Source organism: Vicugna pacos, chromosome 8 (assembly GCF_048564905.1).
Source record: "Vicugna pacos chromosome 8, VicPac4, whole genome shotgun sequence".
In the NCBI taxonomy this organism is placed as follows: Eukaryota; Metazoa; Chordata; class Mammalia; order Artiodactyla; family Camelidae; genus Vicugna; species Vicugna pacos.
In genome coordinates, this window is record NC_132994.1 from 44,758,183 (window position 1) to 44,776,746 (window position 18,564).

General features: G+C 42.3%; 1 protein-coding gene across 1 annotated transcript in view; it reads left to right on the top strand.

Moving 5' to 3' along the window:
- Window positions 1-4,499: 4,499 nt before the first annotated feature.
- The window catches only part of NKAIN2 (sodium/potassium transporting ATPase interacting 2), an 865,819-nt gene continuing 851,754 nt past the window's right edge, over window positions 4,500-18,564 (top strand). The window contains exons 1-2 of the mRNA XM_072965826.1: window positions 4,500-4,589; window positions 4,669-4,860. Coding sequence (XP_072821927.1) covers window positions 4,807-4,860 — 54 coding nt within the window. The 5' untranslated portion in view covers window positions 4,500-4,589; window positions 4,669-4,806. The remainder of the gene's footprint in view (window positions 4,590-4,668; window positions 4,861-18,564) is intronic.

Below are 18,564 nucleotides of genomic sequence, written 5' to 3' on the forward strand. Positions count from 1 at the left end.
CACAACAACTTTATGATATATGTGCATTGTTACTCCCCGCCCGCTTTTATAAAGAAGCTAAGACACCGAGATGTGACTTGCCTCGGGTTACATAGTTGGTAAGTGGCAGAGTTTAGACTATGAAGTCGAACTGACTGCAGAGTCCATGAGCTTACTAAGTTGGACATACGTTTTTGATCTTTTGTTAAGTGCAAAAGAAGCAGATTAAGATACATTATGTATGATATCCCATTTTTAAAAAATACATTGGTTTGTGCAAAAATGACAGATTATCTCTGGGTGGAAGGATTATGAGCGATTATTTTATTTTTTATTTCAAAAATACTGTTATTTTCTGAATCGCTGTTTCCAAACAAGAAAAAAAAAGTTCGTTTGCATAAATATTCAGTGAATTATTGCAGTGAATAGTGTTGGTTTTGCGACTGTAAAGTTAATTGCTGCCTGTATGTTTTCAAACTGTAATGAATGGAGACTGAGTAAAACTCAGAGTGAAACTGCTCAGTGGCAGTACAAAGCCAGGCTTGAGCTTTTGCTCCTGCTGGTGACTGAGGGTTGAACAAACAGCAGTTCACTTAGTGGCTGTGTACCTATCTCATTCCATTTGCTGTTGTGGGAGGTAAATGAGATAACAGGTGTGAAATAACCTTGAAATGTGCTCTACAGCAGGATGCCAAGGTCACCTTGGAGATGTGGAATATGTAACACATTCTCCCCACAGAAACAAGAAATTAACAGTAGCTGTGTCACCAGACTAGTCAGCCAAAGCCCTTAGCACCTTACAAAGCTGAATAGTATACGATTTTACTTCTGAATGAAAGTGCAATTGCCATTCCAGCTTGAGGTCTCCCTCTGCACTGTGCACATCCATAGGACAGTTGGGACTCTCTCTTGTCTTTCCCACTAAGGCTCCAGACATAACAGGGAATGGAAGGGGAAGGATACAGCCACCACCATAAGGAATGGAGCTGCATCCCTAACCAGGCGCCTTTTCATAAGGCATTTGAGCTAAAAGATGTAATGTGAATTAAGTTTAGAGATAATAAAATATGATCTCAGTAGGGCTGGAAAAAAAGAGACAGAAATATGTGTAATCATCCTTCTAAATATTTTTAAGTCATAACTTCCATGTGGAATTCTAAAAGAATTAAGAACAAGTACAGTAAAATATCAAATGAGAGCACAACAAAGAAAAGCAAATTTTGATGCCCCACAGACATGCCTTCGCACTAATTCTGCCACAGAGAACATGTGCCCCTGTGATCAAGGTTCAGCAGCCTCCCTTTATTCATGGGGGATGCCTTCCAAGACCCTCCGTGGATGCCTGGAACCACTGATAGTACAAAACCCAATACATGAGGGTTTGAACCCCGAGCACGAGTGCCCTGACACCGTGACTGTCAGTCTGCTAACTGCTAAATAACTAATAGGGGGTAAAAGACACTGGAGGACACCTGGAAAACGATGATTCATCTTCCAGGAGGGAGCAAGTGGGTGGATGAGAGATTTCATCATGCTTCAGAAAGGCCCACAATTTAAAACTTATGAATTGTCTATTTCTGGAAGTTTCCATTTAACACTTAAGGACTGAAATTGACTGTGGGCCACTGAAACAGTAGGAAGTGAAACCATGCATAAGGACGGGAACTGCTCTACTTCCTTTCTCTACACCTTAGTTTCCGTACCTTTAAAATGAGCATTGTACCAACTCACCAGTTTCCTGAGTAATGCACGAGACGATGTAGGTGTAGAATGTAAGGCAGTGGGTGCACGCAGTAAATATTCAACACCGAACATGCTTCTGGTTTATTCTTCCGATAACACAGCGCCAATGGTGCCAGATCATGAATAAAAAGCCTTGAAAGATTGCCTTCTTCTGGGCTTCTCCAGAGGCAGCCCTGCCACAAGGGTTTGAGTGAAGTGGCTTATTTCTGAGCTGATCCCAGGAAGTTTCCGCAGAGGAGTGGGGAAATGAGGAGGGAAGGGAAGGAAGCTAATTCAGAGTGCATGAATGAGCAAGGCTATTGCCACTGCAACGGTGAGCACTATGCGTTCCCTCCTGCAGGGGAGGTTAATGGTGTAGACGGGAGCAGGTCTCAGGGTTTCACATCTCTGGGTTAAGAAAGCTGGGGAATTTACCCACCAACTCCCACCAATTATTGGGTGAGGGTTGCTCTTGAGGCTTACCTTCACTATCAGTCAAGTACCTCCTGTGGGTAGAAAAAGCCTGCAGACAGTCCCAGGTGCATGCAGAAGGAAGATGGGCATATACTGAGTCCAGCGACTACGGGTGGGGCGCTGAGAGTCAGCTACAGCCAGCGTTATGCTTTCCTTTTACGTGTGCAGCCTAAAGACCACCCAGACTGTTGCTGGCTGCAGGGAAACTAATGCAGGATTCCAGAGAGATCCACAGAAATGCACTGTTGCAATTACGAATTGAAAAAGGTAATAGGATGCTTTTCACAACATAGCAGCAGCTTCTTCAAGCACTAGAAAGCATCAACTTACAGCTTTTTTTTTTTGCTTGGCAATACAAAATACCTGCATCACCAGCAACTACTGGACAGCTAACCTGTGTAACAACAGAATAATAATAACTAAAAGAAACACTGCCACTAGATGCCTCTGGCTTCAGTCTCACTTGCTAGGGCCTGCGATGGCTAAGAGCACATACTGAGCCCTTGTAATTTCACTACACTTTGGAAGACACTTTGCAGAGAAAAGTCCATTTACAAATGGGGCGATTAAAAGCAGACAGTCTCATTATAGTAGTAGAATACCCACATTCTATAAACGTAACAAATCAAATCCCTTTCGGTTGTCTACAACTGACAAGTCATTTCTGAAAATTCAGTTCCAGGCTTCTGGAGACTAGGGTTCCATTCACTTTCTTTATAGTTAGTGATTTTGATATGTCAAAATATTTACTCAAAGGAAGCAGTCATTTGGGATCCTGCTTTGTGGTTCCCAGCATAACATTATCCTACTCAAATACCACTTTCTCAGTAGGGCCAAATCCCATTTCCTAGGGAAAGCTCTTTGCTCCATGTGGTTTCATCAGTCTTAATCTCTTAAGGGGGTGTGGGAAGACACTGGCTATACAGTTTCCTACAGCGTTCTCTTATCAATCTTGCCACTTCATACCAACGACTCGGTATCTCAGCGGATCTCTACATCACATCTTCACTTCCTGGGAAAATTGGTTAGAATTGCTTTAACAAGTGACCCAGGACTATAAAAGACCTTGACCCTTGATTCCCCAATACCTAAGCCCCAGGGAACGCCACCTGGACCAGGTACTTCGCTCTTCAGCTTTCGACCCGCAGGTGGCAGCAGCGGGCTCCGAAGCGTGTCTCTCCGCAGGTTACAGGAGCCAAAGCACAGCTTCTGGCCGGCGTTCCACAACAGGGGCTGGAGCATCCACCTCCGGGAATCCACGCCCAGCCGGGACGGTCCTTGAGGCTGAGGTACTTGAACACTGAAATTATCTCCGATCCTTTAATTTCTTGAGCGAAAACGAACAGTTTGAAGCAGCAAGGGTAACTCCCTAATCCCTCCGGTTCCCAGTTTTCCCACCAACTCCAGCAGCAGCCCGGTCCCTTTTCCGGAGCAGGGTCTATTCCGTAACTCTCCACGCTCCGGCCCTTGCAGGTCCTTGAGAGGCGGGTGCCGGGCGGCGGGTAGTGAGTCGGCTGCTAGTGAGTTGGCTGCTAGGCGTCCCTTCTCCGACCCTTCTGCCACTCGGCCTTTCCGGCCGGTCGGGATGCCAGGGCTGCACCCTATTTCATCACCCATCCCCCTTCCCTAACCCTTCTCTTCGTCCCTTTCCCCCCAAACACACACACACGCACACGCAGCTTGCTCGCGCACCGTGCTCCGGGCTCGTCTGCAGGAGCAGGACCGGCACAAGCCCAGCAAGCTACGGACATGCTGCCCGGACTCTTCGCTCGCGGTCCCCAATGCCCCCACCACCGCAGCCGCCGCTTCCGCGCCGCTCCTTCCCGCCTAGACCCCACAGCCAACAGCCCCCTCAGCGGCAGCCCCGGCCGGGCCGAAAGAAGTTGACGCTCTGGGAGGGGGGCGGCGGGGAGCAGGTTGAAGGATTTGTTGTGGGAGGATTAGCACATCTGGGCGAAGGGGAGGGGCAGCGCCGCTGCAGGACGCGGCGCGGACCCGGCCTCACTGCGCGAAGCAGCCGCCGCCGCAGCCGCAGCCGCCGCCACCGCCGCCCGGTACCGCGAAGACCGGACGCCCCCGCCCGGCCCGCGCCCCGCCCCCGCCCGCGGGGCCCCCGCAGCGCCGGGCGCAGAGGGGCCGCGGGCGGCGCAGGGAGGCGGGCATCGCCCCGCGCGCGCTTCTGTCGCCCCCGGAGCCGGCGCGCGGAGGACGCGGGGCGAGCGCGCGTCGGGCGGCGGCCGCGCTGGGGGGCGTGGGGCGAGCCGGCGCGGGGAGCGGCGGGGGCGCAACTTCGCGGCCAGATGCCCGAGGGCGCGGCGGCGCTGCGAGGCTGCCGCTGCTGCCCCTGCGGGCCCGGGGCGCGTCTCCGCAGGCGGCGCTGCCCGCGGCGCGGCGTGTGCACCGAGAGAGTGAAGGTATGTGTGGCGGGCGCGGCTGGAGCTGCCGCCGCCACCGCCGCCGCGCCAGCAGGTCCTAATGCCTGTCACTTCCCAGGACGCTGGCAGCAGCCGCCCGGAGCCCCCGAGCCCTCCGCAGGTTTGCCTGTCCTTCCCCGCGATCTGATTGGATAAAGTGGGGGCTCGACGGTGGCCGACGTGGGACAGTCTGGCTGTGGCAGGGGTCTCGGAAACCATGGGTTATTGCAGTGGCAGGTGCACGCTTATCTTTATCTGTGGCATGCAACTGGTAAGTGACACTTGGGTCCTCTTATTCTGTAATGTGCCTTTGAGATAGTGGGCAGGGGAGTGCAGGAAAAGGTCTGCCTTTGATTAGAATGGAAGAAAAAAGAAAAGGTGACAGATATATTGCCTATATTTCAAATGATTTCAGGGAGACTCACCGTGGGGTACAGGAGAGGTGAGGCTTTCCGTCCCCACCTATTTCTTTCCCTCTTAAGACAGTTTGGCAGGTGCGGGTTAAACTTGTCTTCAATTTCTTTAAGCAAAGCAAGATGTAGCTCTTGTTCTTTTATGCTTTGCGTTCCTATTAATGTAACAACGTGATTGTCACAGAATTTACTATACAGGTGTTAAAACAGAGAAATATGGAATTTTTGACTTTTCTTCTGTATACTAATTTTTGCAGTATCTTTGTTTCTTCACTGACGTGTGTTTTTCCTAAGGAATATATTATAAGTATAACGCTCTAACAAACCACTATGTAGAGCAGATGGTTACCTTACAGCAGTCTGATCTACAAGACACACTGAGTTTTAAAAGTATGTAGATTGAAGAGAAATACTTAGATGAACTCAGCAACAGCATGGCTACAAACTGAACCAGTCGCCTTCAAATCACAATTATTACAAACAATTATAAGGAAAAATATTGTATCTTACATTACATGTATAATTGCTCCAGAAATAGCTACTGTCGTCTGATCCCATGGGAAGGAGAATTATGTGTACTTTTTGAGGAATGTTGTACAGTTGCAAAGAGATAAGGAGCCAATAATGGAAAATGTCATGTCACTGAATTTAAATTCCCTAAGGGCAATAGAAGGAGGGGCTAAGGATAGTTTAGAGGTGAAAAATACACCACTTTAAGTAGTTAATTTGAGGTGGGAGGTACTTGCTCACTCCTGTTACCAAATAGCTTTCCTTGGAAAGAATGTATTAACTTGAATAGCCACCCACATTTCCAGCAATTGTTTTATAAAGGCTGAAAGGACTACAAGACCAAAGAAAATTTCTGAGAGCCCAATCAGTAATCAAAAGGGCAAGAATTTGCTATTGAAACTGACAGAAGAATTTCTTAAGTGTTCTTCATTGTTTATCAGTTGTCATGAAGCCCACGAGTGGTTGTTGTTGTTTGGTTTAATATTTAGCTGAAGCAGTGCTTCTAGTTGCATATTGTCTCAAGGATATTCTTCCTTCCCAGCAAAGTTGTCTGATGATGTATATTTTGATCTGTGAATTACTTATGCACTTGGCTGTGAGAAAAAGAAGATGGAACTATAAATATAATTTTAAGAATGTAACATTTTCTCAATGACGTGTAGAGCAGTCTATTTTTCTGTACCACATATGCAGTTAAGTTCTATAATAAAGGTTTTTTACTCTTAATGATAAAGCTAATCAGAACAATGAGAGAGCTTACTGTGAAGCCACCAGTAACGCCAAGTGTGCCAAACTGTATAAACATTTTCAAAACATTCTCATGTTCATACGTGATTCAGAAAATAAGACATTTGCTGATTCACTGTGTAAAAGGATAAAACTGTGTGAATGAGTGGGTTGGGAAGAGCATTCTTACGTTCTTTACAACTTTCAATTTAAAAAATGTGATTTAGCTTTTTAATTATTTAACATAGTAGGGCTTTATTATGGTAAATGTAGGCATTAGATCTGCATGGCATTTTGTGTGATGAATACAAACTCCTCAGGAACTTTAACAGTTTTAGAAAAACATAAATATACAAATGGGAAACTGAATATACATAGTAGCATAATAAGGGTAAAGGTTTGTGTGTGTGTGTGTGTGTGCGCGCGCGCGTGCGTTTATGTGCATGGATATATGCAATGATGTGTTAGAGAGGTGCTATGTCACTTATGAAAGAAATTCTGAATCCAAGCTAAATTCTCTAACAAAATAGAAGTAGCTGTAATGTGGAAGTGCTCAATCTAAGCAAGTGTATATTTGAATCCTACATACATTTATGTTCTATAAGAATCATGTGATATTTCCCATTCAGACTTTATATGCCACCAGGCTAATGTAATTAGCAGCCATGTTAATGCAGATGTAAAAGAAAAAACAACGGTTGAAGAACATCCAATTGATTTGATAGGGTGGAATGATCACATTTAAAGAATTCCAGAGATTCTTGGTAATTGTTGCTTCTTAGAAATATAGTATTTAATTTTAAATAAATAATTTTTTTGTGAATTAAGAGTTGCAAATCACTGCACATGCACACATGCACACAATGGAGGGGTGTTTATGTTTTTCTTTGCTCTTGATAATCTTTAAAAAAAACTTTATGTATCTTTGCACTGTTATGAGTAAAGTTTGTTTTGTAAGTAGCCAGGTTTCCAGAATAAGTTATGACTTGTGTACTATTGATGGACACAGAAGTTCAAACAATTCTGTTTACTTCTGAAGTGTTCACTATGCCTTCTTGTAACATTTGGGCATTGTTTTGATAGCTGTACAGCAAAATTTTAGATTTAATAAAATTGAAGCCAAAATAGTCTAAGATAGAAACTTTATTAAGTTTCTTTGTTGAATAACTGTTAAGTTTCTAGAAACATTTCACTCCAGTTCTGTAACTAGAGTGTTTGTATTTTAACTAGACTTAAAAGAATATTTATGTCTATATAAACTTGCAGCTAACCTTAGTAGAAGGTGAGGTAGCATTTGTATTGTGGAGATGGGCACCTCATTCGTTAGTATGTTATCAGAGCAGACAATGTTTCATTCGTTACCAAGTGAAGGACAGAGACAAAGGCTCCAGAGAAACTTACCTGCCAGGATTCTTTATCTTTGCTTTTAATTATGTGAAATGTGCATTTAATTTAATGTTTAGCAGACAAGTGTGGATAACATACATTATTTTAAAAACCAGGAAATCAATTTGTAAGACAAGAAGTTAGGATTTCATACCATAGGGACCTAATAGAGAACTTACATTTCATGAAAAAGTGTCTGTCTCTGTGTATCATACATTAAAATCTTTGAGCTAAATGGTTACTCCAACTTCAGATTTTTGGATGATTCCTATGAAAAAGGGGTGTGATCTCTGGAAACAGATTTGCTGCATGTGCAGAATCCAGAGTTTAAGCTCATAATCTCAAGAAGGTAATTTTCTTTTTATCATTGCTGTCCTTAATGCTCAGAAACTGAAGATGTTAGATAGTAGCAAAAATCATCACTGTGTTTGCGGGGGTGACTATGGTGGTACAGAACAAGAACAATTTAACTTCTTATTTATGACTTTCAGCAGTTTGTGAAAGAGTTTCTATTTCTTTCTTCAATGTTCAGTTGAATCAAAGAATACTTTATATAAATGTTGGAAAAAATTACTCAGATATCTCAGATATTTCTCAGTGAGAAGTCACTCAGTTATAATATGCGAAAGCATAATTTATTTTAGTTTGAAAAGACAGCTTTGTTTTCAATAAGGAAATTCAAAATCGCCCACATTTTTGTACATCAGACTCCTATATGGCACAAAGCAAACGTGTCATAAACTATTGAAAGAAAGTGTAGATTTACATTGACCAGATTAACACTTGAGAATGCCATTCTTGCCATGTGCTCTATGAACTATTGCTAACTTGGAGCAGGTGCAGCTAACAATTAGGTTAACACACATGTGTGCACCTGTGTGGAGAAGCAGTTGAAACCATTAAGAATGATCAATTGCTTTTTACTGCACAGTTACTAGGCATTTTTGGAGGTACACATTTATTAGAGAAGGCCATGGATACATAGATGGACGAAGTAAAAATTTTATCATAATTATGAAGTATTTCAGTGGTGTTGATTGTGATTTTATGCAGCGTTCATAGTAACAAGGTCTTCGGCTTCTTAAAATAAAGCATTGACATGAAGTAGCTTGAAAAGTGCAGGTGGAATCTTTTGATTTTCCTAGGGTCCTTTCGACAAATCTGAAAGTTCTCCAAAAGTGTAGAATGTTACCTGTCACAACCCTTCCTCTCAGAGAATTTAAGGTTTTAGAATCAAATGCCCTCGGTGATAAAATCTTGAGGTCGTTAGCTGAACTGATTCATGGAGAAGACTAAACATTTCCACATTATATTTCAGAAACTTATGATTGAAAAATATGCTAAGAGTTTGCTAGGTTACAAGATGATGATAACTTTCTTCCTTTTAAACACTTTCTTTTTCTGCAGCCCAATATCCTCATGTGTGATTTTGTCTTTAATTTACTCTTTCATGGTAATTCAGCACTACTCTGCTCTGATGTTTATCAAAAAAAGATGTAGAAACCTCTTCCAGCATCCAGCTCTCTTTCTTGGTTCACAAACAAGTGGCAGCTTCTTTTTCATACACCTGAAATTTCATACAACCAGTCTCTGCAGAGCTGTTTCCCCTTCTTTCTGAAATAAAGACTTGGATGGGCAGCATCCCCTGTGCAGAATGCCAGAGGCATCTCTGGCTTGGGGCCCATATGTGGGCAATGGCCCAGATATGCAAATGGGCATTGCCACCAGCTTTTCCCTCTGATGCTGCTTTACTTCGGGGTCAGATTCTCCACTTGCCCAGTCAAGAATTTCAGAATGGCAGCCAGAGATGCCTTAAATAGGAAGTCTTTATTTCTTGGTCTGTTTCTATTCTCTGCATGTGTGTACTTGACAAATAAAATCTGAGACAGAAACATTTGAAATAAAAAATTAAAACTATGGCTTCATTAAATATTTGTATATACGGTTGTCCCTTGGTATCCGCAGGGGATTGTTTCCAGGACCCCACCCCTGTGTGGATTTTGCGTCTGGTGCTCAAGTCTCTTATGTAAAATGGCAGTCAGTCCTCTATTATCTTTGGGTTCTACTGAAATTTTAAAGGATTTATTTCAGTTATTTAGTAGAATTTCAAGCAGCTCAGTGTAATTTTTCCAAAAATAGATTTGAAATTAATATTGCTGATAATTACTCCCCTATTTCCATGCCTTTTAGTGCGCAAATGTCAGAAACCAAACACACAGAGGAGAACTACTTCAAGTCTGTGATTTCATGTATATAATGAATTCTTCCAATTTCAGTCGCTTTTCCCCCTGGAAACTTGATTATTGCTTATTTTAAATACAGTAAAATACATAGGCCCTCAAGAGACGATGTATTTAGGGTCCCTTTTTGCCCCATAACAACAATAGAAGCAAATACTGTGTTTATACCTAGATCCCTCCTATTGGTGGGAATAGAAGTGTGTTCATTTGTTCATACCACCCCCAGGAAATTGAAGGCCATTTTAAAATTATGAAAGCACAAGATAAGGTTATATCCTTTTATTTCTCCAGATTGGGGTAGGCAATAAAATTTGTGATCTGATTTTCTCTCCTTTTGATGTGTCACTTATGTTTAGATTAGTAAGCTCTTACTATTTAAAGGACTTATTTGCTTCATCTTCCTGAAATCAGTGTTTTTTTCTTTTTTCTTTTTTCTGCTTAAACTCTGAAACAGGTACTGGGTCTGATAGAAATTGTCATAACATTTAATCGAATACAAGCTGTGGACTTTATATTTTTTTCAACCTGCAGTAGGAATAGAGTGACTTCTAATGCTAATAATTTTTGCCTTTTTAATTACTTATGGATCCTACATGCAAACTTTAAAATCTCTATAAAAACTCTTTTTGAAAAGTTACAAGTAAACTGATTTTTATGTATTCTTTGAAAAAAATTAGTTTTTATAATCTGTTACACTTTAAAAATTCAACTTTGTAAAATACTTAAAAAATAGTGAAAACTGTTAGTATTTACTGGACTGTTGTTCTGGCAAACATCTAAACATGTGTTTTATTCACTGATTCCTTTCCAATAATCCTATGAGGTAGCTAATAGATATCAATATCCCCATTTTAGAGAGGAGGAAACAGGTTCTGAAAGTTCAAATAACTTACTTAAGTTACCCCCTAAGTAAGAGGCAGAGCTTTTATTCAGACTCGGGTCGAATCTGACTTTAAGCCGGTGGAGGTTGTGCTACTGTGTCTGTCACATCCACATACACCACGGAACGTGAAACGATGTCGGTAGCTTACACCTGATTTACTGATGAAGGCGGTATCGTCCACCTGTTGATTCCCATGCCAACGCTGTAATCAACACAAGACCAAGCAGGCCCAGAGAGGAGGCCTGATGCCCGGCCCCTGTCCACACCTGGCTGGCCCAGGTGGACTTGGGGTTTCACAGCTTCGGACCGCCACCGTGTGGATTAGAGACTGAAAGGAGAGGGTCAGTGTCCCCTGCCATTCCCATGAGATTTCAAGTGTGCCCTAACACTGCAAAGCATGCTTGTAGTTCTAGCTTAGAGAAAGAATCTCTCATAAGAAGGCTGTGTTTCTGTCATTGTTAAAGAGTGGAAAAAAGAGCTACAGCTAGTCTGCATTTCTGGCCAATCGTTGAGGAATAAACACTCAGTAAGGACTTGGGCACTTTGATAGGTATGTTTAAAAAAGATTCCATGGGAAGGAGAAATGTACTCATTTTTCTCAAATTCCTGTTCTTTTTGAAACAAGTCCCCGATGAATGGCTAATGCAGGCTTATTTGCCTGTTTTTCTTATTTTCTTTTTTTAACATTTCCCAAATTCTAAGTCCATCCACACCACTATTGGTGAGAATATTAGTTAAAATTATTATTGTTGGGAATAACTTCAAGTAATAGGTTATTTAAAATGTGCATTGTATTGACTATCCTAGGAAATTCTGGAGCTTAAGTGTGCATCAGAATCACCTGCAGGGCTTTTCCCACACAAATCAGTAGGCCCCACCTCAGTGTTTCTGATTCAGTGGGACATGGACCTTAAATTTGCATTTCTGATGAGTTCCCAGGTGACACCGAAGCTGCAGAATTCCTGGCCTAGAACATAGGTCTTCATTTAATGATTTTGCAGGAGTGCTCGAACCTGTTTTTGAAATTCTTCAACCCAGCTAGATAATTAGCTCATTTCTTCCTTTTGCCTGTTACTGATGTGAAAGAAAACTTTTCTTCAGGACCAAGAGTGCCTATTTCTGACTTCTAGCTTAGTCCTATTCAGAAGTTTAAATAAGGGAAATGGAAGGTCTTTTCACAGCATTTGTGTCTTTGCGATGAATACAGAGAGGAAAAAAAAATCTGAAAGCGATTCAGTGCCTCCATTCCATCCTCTCTATGCATGGAGGTGTCAGCCGCTGCTCTTTGCTAGCCCAGCCCCTCAGTCTGAATTTCTGGAGTAGCTTCTGGCTGTGCTAAGCTCTGGACTAAGTGAGAAGGCAGATTTTTCTAGACCTTGTCTAGAGCTTCCATACAGGGACACGAAGTAACTGTGACTTTGCTCAAACTGTTTGTGTTCCTGGGTGCTGTTTCCTCATTTGAAAAATGGGACAAATAATTCCTGACCCATTTACCCCACGGCATGCTTGGGAGCATCTGAGAAGATGTGCTTAAACTTTACATGCAACAGCTTCACAAATGGGAGGCTTTACTGTTGTGTTATTTGCGATACCTAGAAAATCTTTGTAATTATTAATAGTTTAAGAGCTGTTCATCTACTGAGACTGGGAGTAGTTGCAGGGATGCCTATGTATCATTTGACCCTTGTTGCAAAAACTAGTTTCTTTGTGGAAACATTTTTTTTCTTTGCCTACGCATCAGTTTTGGTGGGCTGTAGGAATAAGGATTACAACACTGGGTGCTAATAGCCTGAAATAGATGACACAGTATGCTTACGGTGATATACCTACTGTAAGTGTTCATTAAGGATTACACTTAGATTTCTCAGACCAGTCAGCATTTCTAAAACTGCATTCCGTGGGTGCTAGTTCTGCAAAATGCTCCCCCTACACATGAGCTGTGAGGTTAAAGTTGTGGGACACTATAGTCATTGCCCTCTCTCCTGCCCCCAAGGGTCATGATGCCTGTTAGCATATCCGCAGCTCATAGAAGTCTTGCACTAAAGAAACTCCTGTTTAATTCCATTTAGGTCTGCAAATACTTACAGTGAGTTTGCAGTAAACAAGGAACCTCTTTTTCTGATATCCCCTATTGGACTAGTATTTTCAGGAACACTTCAGTGAATTATTATTCTGGGCTAGTGATGCAGTCTAAAAGTCAACAATGTTAAATTATTATCTGAGTAATATTTAATGGCTAAAGATTCAGTTTGGAAAATGAAACTCTTAACCCACTAAACAGGTATCTAACAAGCAATAATACATAAAGACATTAAGAATGTCAGATATCATTATTACATAATTAAATGAAGGGAACCTTGTTTTCAGATACTTGGCTATTAATTTTTATATGTTTTACTGAAGTATCTTGAAATTATGTCTTCGCCACTAAAATCGCGACCCTTAACTTTGAAATTTGATTAGGTCCAACTGCTGATGTCCCAAAGAGGATGATGCATTGTAGTAGGTTTCCAAGGATGTTTGGAAATTCAGAACCCCTGGGGGAAGGCATCTGCGGAAGCACTTTCTCTTAGAAGCAGTGGAGAGGAGCAATGCCTGTATCCTACATCTCAAACCAAACTCACTCTTCCAGTGTCATACCCTAAGCGTTTGCCTTTGCAGGGCCAGTGGTGACGAGTCCTCATACTGACTTTTGCTTTCTGATCAATGCATACACTCTAAAACAGTAACACATTTAAAACACCCCAACAATGCTGCATTCTTTGAAAACAAATGAGTCTTAGTTTGGAATGGAGGAGTCAAATCTCTCCTGCTAACAGAAGTCTTTGTATGCATCTGTATGGTGCTAATTACACAACAGAATAAGGAGGTGTTTCAGATCCTTAAACTGACAGCTGTGTGTCAAGTGATGGACGGGTCAGTGTTATGTGACTTCAGTGGTAGGGAATTCATATGACCCTACTCCATATGGGTTTCTAGCCCTAGGAGAAATACAAGGTTCATCTCCCAGAGTCTCTGATGCCATGAGGAAAGAAAAGGTGGGGAGGACTTTTACAGTCTGCAGTGAGAACATCAGGGCCTGCTGGTGTGCTACCTTCTGTGGTCTTGGCCCTGGAGAAGGGCTCTTTCTACTGCCTTGGCATTGAGCAGCCCCTTTGTTAGGGCGCCTGCAGTGGGAGACAGCTTGATCCTGGAAGTCATAATTTATCCCTGTGGACCTCATTCTCTTAGTCTGTAAGATAGAGATCATGGGCCCTGTAGGAGATGGTGTATCCAAGTGCTAGCTGTTTGCCCTGCTCTAACGCTCTGAGGTGCAGAGATGAGATTAGGGTCTATGATGTGTTTAACTCTGGGTGTTCGGAAGCAATTGAGCGAGCTGCCTATTTGAAGGATTTAGAAGCTGTTGTTGGTTCAGTAATATACAGATTGTATATGCAAAGTCCTGGATCTCTTTTTTCCTTCTTTCCTTTTTTCATAAAGCTTGCTCACAGATTGGGTGACAGTGAATCTATAACTTGCGATTTTCTACAACATTGGAGCTCTGTATAGGATTATGTATTTCTTACGCTTCTCAATGAATGGAGTTTCATTGTTGTCCATCTTTCGTAAAATGTGGTTCCATTTTATTCAGTCAAAAGATGGTAGTTAAATTATTACTGTCAATAGTACTTCGGAACCTAAGTTTTGGTTTTCTTTTGGCCTGGTATTAAAGGCTTTCTACTTCTTCTATAGGATGGGCAGGAGTGGGGCAACAGGGGAGGGGCTGACTCCTGAATATCTAACAGTTCGAAAGCAAGTAATACTACTTAACATGATATATGTGTGTGTGTGTGTGTGTGTGTATATGTATGCATGTATATCTATACATACACACTAGTGAAGTCTGTGAAGTTAACTGTGAATTCATTAATGAATTTTCTCAAGAATGTACTTTTGGTTTTATCTAAAATATTCCTGGGAAGCTCCACAGGCTCTTAGGTATATGGGACAGTGCTCTCCCAGTTTACCATTTTATAGACTATCTCAGAATAGATCTGCTTTTGTTAAACAAAAACTGCCCTAAAAATCAGGGAATGGCATCCGTTCTGTTTACATTTATTAAATGTAAATCTTTTAACAGCAGCATTTTGGTGACCTTTAATTATGTGCCTACTTTATTTTAATCCTTAGGGGAAACCTGTTGGTTTTCACTTTTTCTCGTCGAGAATGAAGTAGTGATGATCGCTCTGTTAACTGCAACTACTTTGACTCCAGGGTTTTGTTAAAAATCTTAGCTTTTACCTTTTGCTGAGAGAAATAAACCCCAGTGATTCTTCTTGGAGATTTATATGGCGATTTGGAGCAGACTTTACACACAAAATCGTTCTGTTGCATGTTTGCTGCTATTAGGCCCCATCTTTTAATTTAATCTTCAGTAATGTGAATAAAAATGGGGAATCCATGGGTGAGAAATGTTAGCAAAGTCACAGGCAGGGGCAGTGATCTTAATTTACAGGAGGAATGTTTGAGTTGAAGGGTAGTTCTGCCATAATAAAATATCTTCTTTTGCAAAATAGATCTCTCCGAAAGTCTTTCTGATGGACTAGAGTGCAGCCAGTAGATGGCCCATTACCAGTCGTGTGAGTCACGTGCTGAGAGCCAGGTGTTGGGTAGTGGAGAGGACCAAGTGAAACCACAGGAATTAATTCCTAACCAGCAGTGCTGTGTTCTGGTTATGATCATTTAAAGATGAATGAATGAATGAATAATGGGAGGAAATTAAGCGATTACTGAATCTGCTTTATCAAGTAGGATTTGTGAAAAGTCCACACATGAAAATGACACCTTTTCATAAAGACACATCTGAATAAATTAAGTGTATATTTTTCTGCCCTTTTGGCAATTAGAACACGATCTGATTGAAAGGGATGTTCAGCTGTGTTTCTGCCATAAATTGATCGAATGCCTAGTGGCTTTAATAATTGAAGATTATTTTAAATTGGAACCTGATCCTTATTATTTATTGGTTTACTGAGCCATACAGCTTACTTAGTATATGACAGTAGTTAAAACAGCTGTAATGTTCTCTGCTTATGTGCTATAAGACCACATTTAAGCTGACTGTAAGTCAGATTGGTGTTGGTGAAAAGTAGCTGTGGACATGAACCTGAGCCATCGTGGTCCGCTTTTAGAAAATTTATATTACAAGTTTTGTAATAATTCATATTATGTAGTTTATCTAGTGTGATTTGAGACATTATTTAGATATTCTTTTTTCTTGATATTCTTAAAGTTAGAAAAAAAGTGAATTCTGTCTTTATATTTTATATCTCTGAAGCAGTAGTTTCTAACTTTTTTGTGCATCATGCACTCTTTGAGAATCTGTTTGAAAACTATGAACTCTGTCACCAGAAAAATAGCCATCCAACTTGAGGAGATTTACAAACTTCTCAGCCTGATCCATGAGACGTAGGTGAAAAAGCCCCGGTAAAATTGTTTTCTTTCCTTTTTTTGGGGCGGAGGAAGGTGGATCTACCATTTCGTCAAGAGCGTCTGCATATCAACAATATTTATTTATGTATGTGTTTATTATTGAAGTATGATTTTTGCTTATCAGTCATTTAAATTCATCTACATTGAATTCAGGAACATTTGAAGACATATGATATAAACTATAATATATTGGTAAGATATATGCACACATATGTAAGTACGTGCGTGTGTGTGTGTGTGTTTAATGCAAGGCAGGAGAAGCCAAGCGTGGATTTGGGCAGTGGAAGCAAACTGGACCTCCGTCAAAGACAGTAAAAGATATGAGAACACATCTGGTGTAGATCCCTGCAGTATGATACAGAATGATTAGAGAAGGAAGAGTGAGATGCCAAGGGGATTTGGGGGAAGGCATGAGTGATCTCCTTGTAGGCTGGTCGCACAAGGTGTGAGGGGCTGGGGTGTGATGGGGGGATTTCGGTAGCTGGAGGCTGAAGAAAAGAGAATCCCAAGAGGAGGAAATGACAGAGGCAAAAAGGGGAGAATGAACGAGTGTATGTGTGGAACAGTGAAGAGTCTGACACACTGGCAGCCAGAGGAGAAATGGGGGGTGAGGCTGGGGATGGGGGTGGGGTGCAGGTTGTGGATGGACTCGAGCACTATGGGAGGGAGTTTACACCTTGTAGGGTTTGTGCCTCTGTAGATGTTAGTTGTCAAGGTGAATGGCCCGGTTCCCTGTGTAGATTAAGACACAACATGATGTTAAGAGTGAGGGCCGAGGTTTGGGACAAGCCCTGTGTGGAACCTGAGGACCAAGCCACAGTAAGGTAAGGGATTGCTGAATTCATCAAAAGCCTTAGTGAAACTGGATGGTGTGCATTTGTAGGGGAACCAGTTACTTCTCCATCATTACCCAACTTCTTAAGAATTGGAATGGGAAAGCAGCATTGGCAGTTTCCTCGTTCTTAGATTGAACAGAACCAAGGGTCTGTGAGACGATGAGAATCAAATGACTGATCAGCTGTAGGACTGAGTGGGAAAGACTGATGTCAAAATAGGAAGGGGTAGTTAGATTACTGGAATGTCATTGCAGTCCTTTGAAAATAAGGTGATGGGCACAGCAGCAGGGAGATAATAGAAAAGGTGGCAGGTAAGGTGCTGGTGGGAGAGACAGCAGACACAGAAGTTTAGGTCTGGGAGGGGAGCACTCCCTGGGTGATACAAAGGCCCTTAATTGGCCACCACGTTGAGTGGAAGGTTTTGTTTCCTCAAAGGATGAGCGGCAGCGGAGTCCAGCTGATAGAAGACCTATCCTGCTGTATTTTGGCCTTATTAAAAATGATCAGAAATGTGGGACTGAAAAGGAACACAGCCAGGAGGGAACAAGGGTGTTGTGGGGATTGTAGATATTTGTATAATTTGGGGAGAGCTTGGTTTAAGCAGGTGATTGGAGCTAGAAAAGAAGGATGGTTAGGGAGAGCCAGGAGGCAGCTGGGGTGAGGAGGATGAATTGGGAGGAATGGAAATGCTGGTTTAATGAGTGTATGAGTGGAGTGATTAAGGAAGGGAAAAGGCAGGCTGCAGGCAAAGCTCTTTCTCAGCTTCAGCAATATTGCCATTTCGGACTGGATGGTTCTCTGCAGTGGGGGCTGTTCTGTGCATTGTGGGATGTGCGGCAGCCTCCCTGGCCTCTGCCCACCAGATGCTGGTCGCATCCTTCCCATTGTGACAACGAAAAACGTCTGCAGACATTGGCAAATTGCAAAATAGCCCCCTCGTTGAGATCCACTGAGCTAAAAAAAAGCAAGGTGCGAGAAAGAGCACTTAGAAATAAAGCAGGTTTCCTCATAATACAATTTTACGTTGTCCAGAGGACAGTGTTGGCCGTCATGAAGGGAAGGCTGGAGCCCGGCCGCCGTGGACCTGTGAGAGCCCTGCCCTGTGGAGCACCGTGGCCCTGGATCACAGTCGTCCCCTTGATCTATGGAAATAGAATCTTCGGGAAAGCAACCTAGCCATCTAGACATTTTGAGAGCTCTCTAGATGATTTTATTGTGTTTCCAAGCAGCTAGTAAGTACAGAGAGCAGGCTGGTGGGTGAGCAGCAATGACGTTCCGGGGACAGTGGGAGGAAAGATGGAGGGGATGGGAGGTGGTTTGAGAGGTCCACGAGGGAAGGGGAGTGCCAAGTAGGCATTTGTGGGCATATCGACGGGAGAGGCAACACAGAATCTAGACTTATTTGAAAGCTACTTTTTATGGTCAGTTGTGTGCTCAGCCAAGCTTTTGCATTCTTGGCTGTTTTGCTCGGTTTAGCTTGAGCCAGGTGGATGTTATGTAAGACTCAGG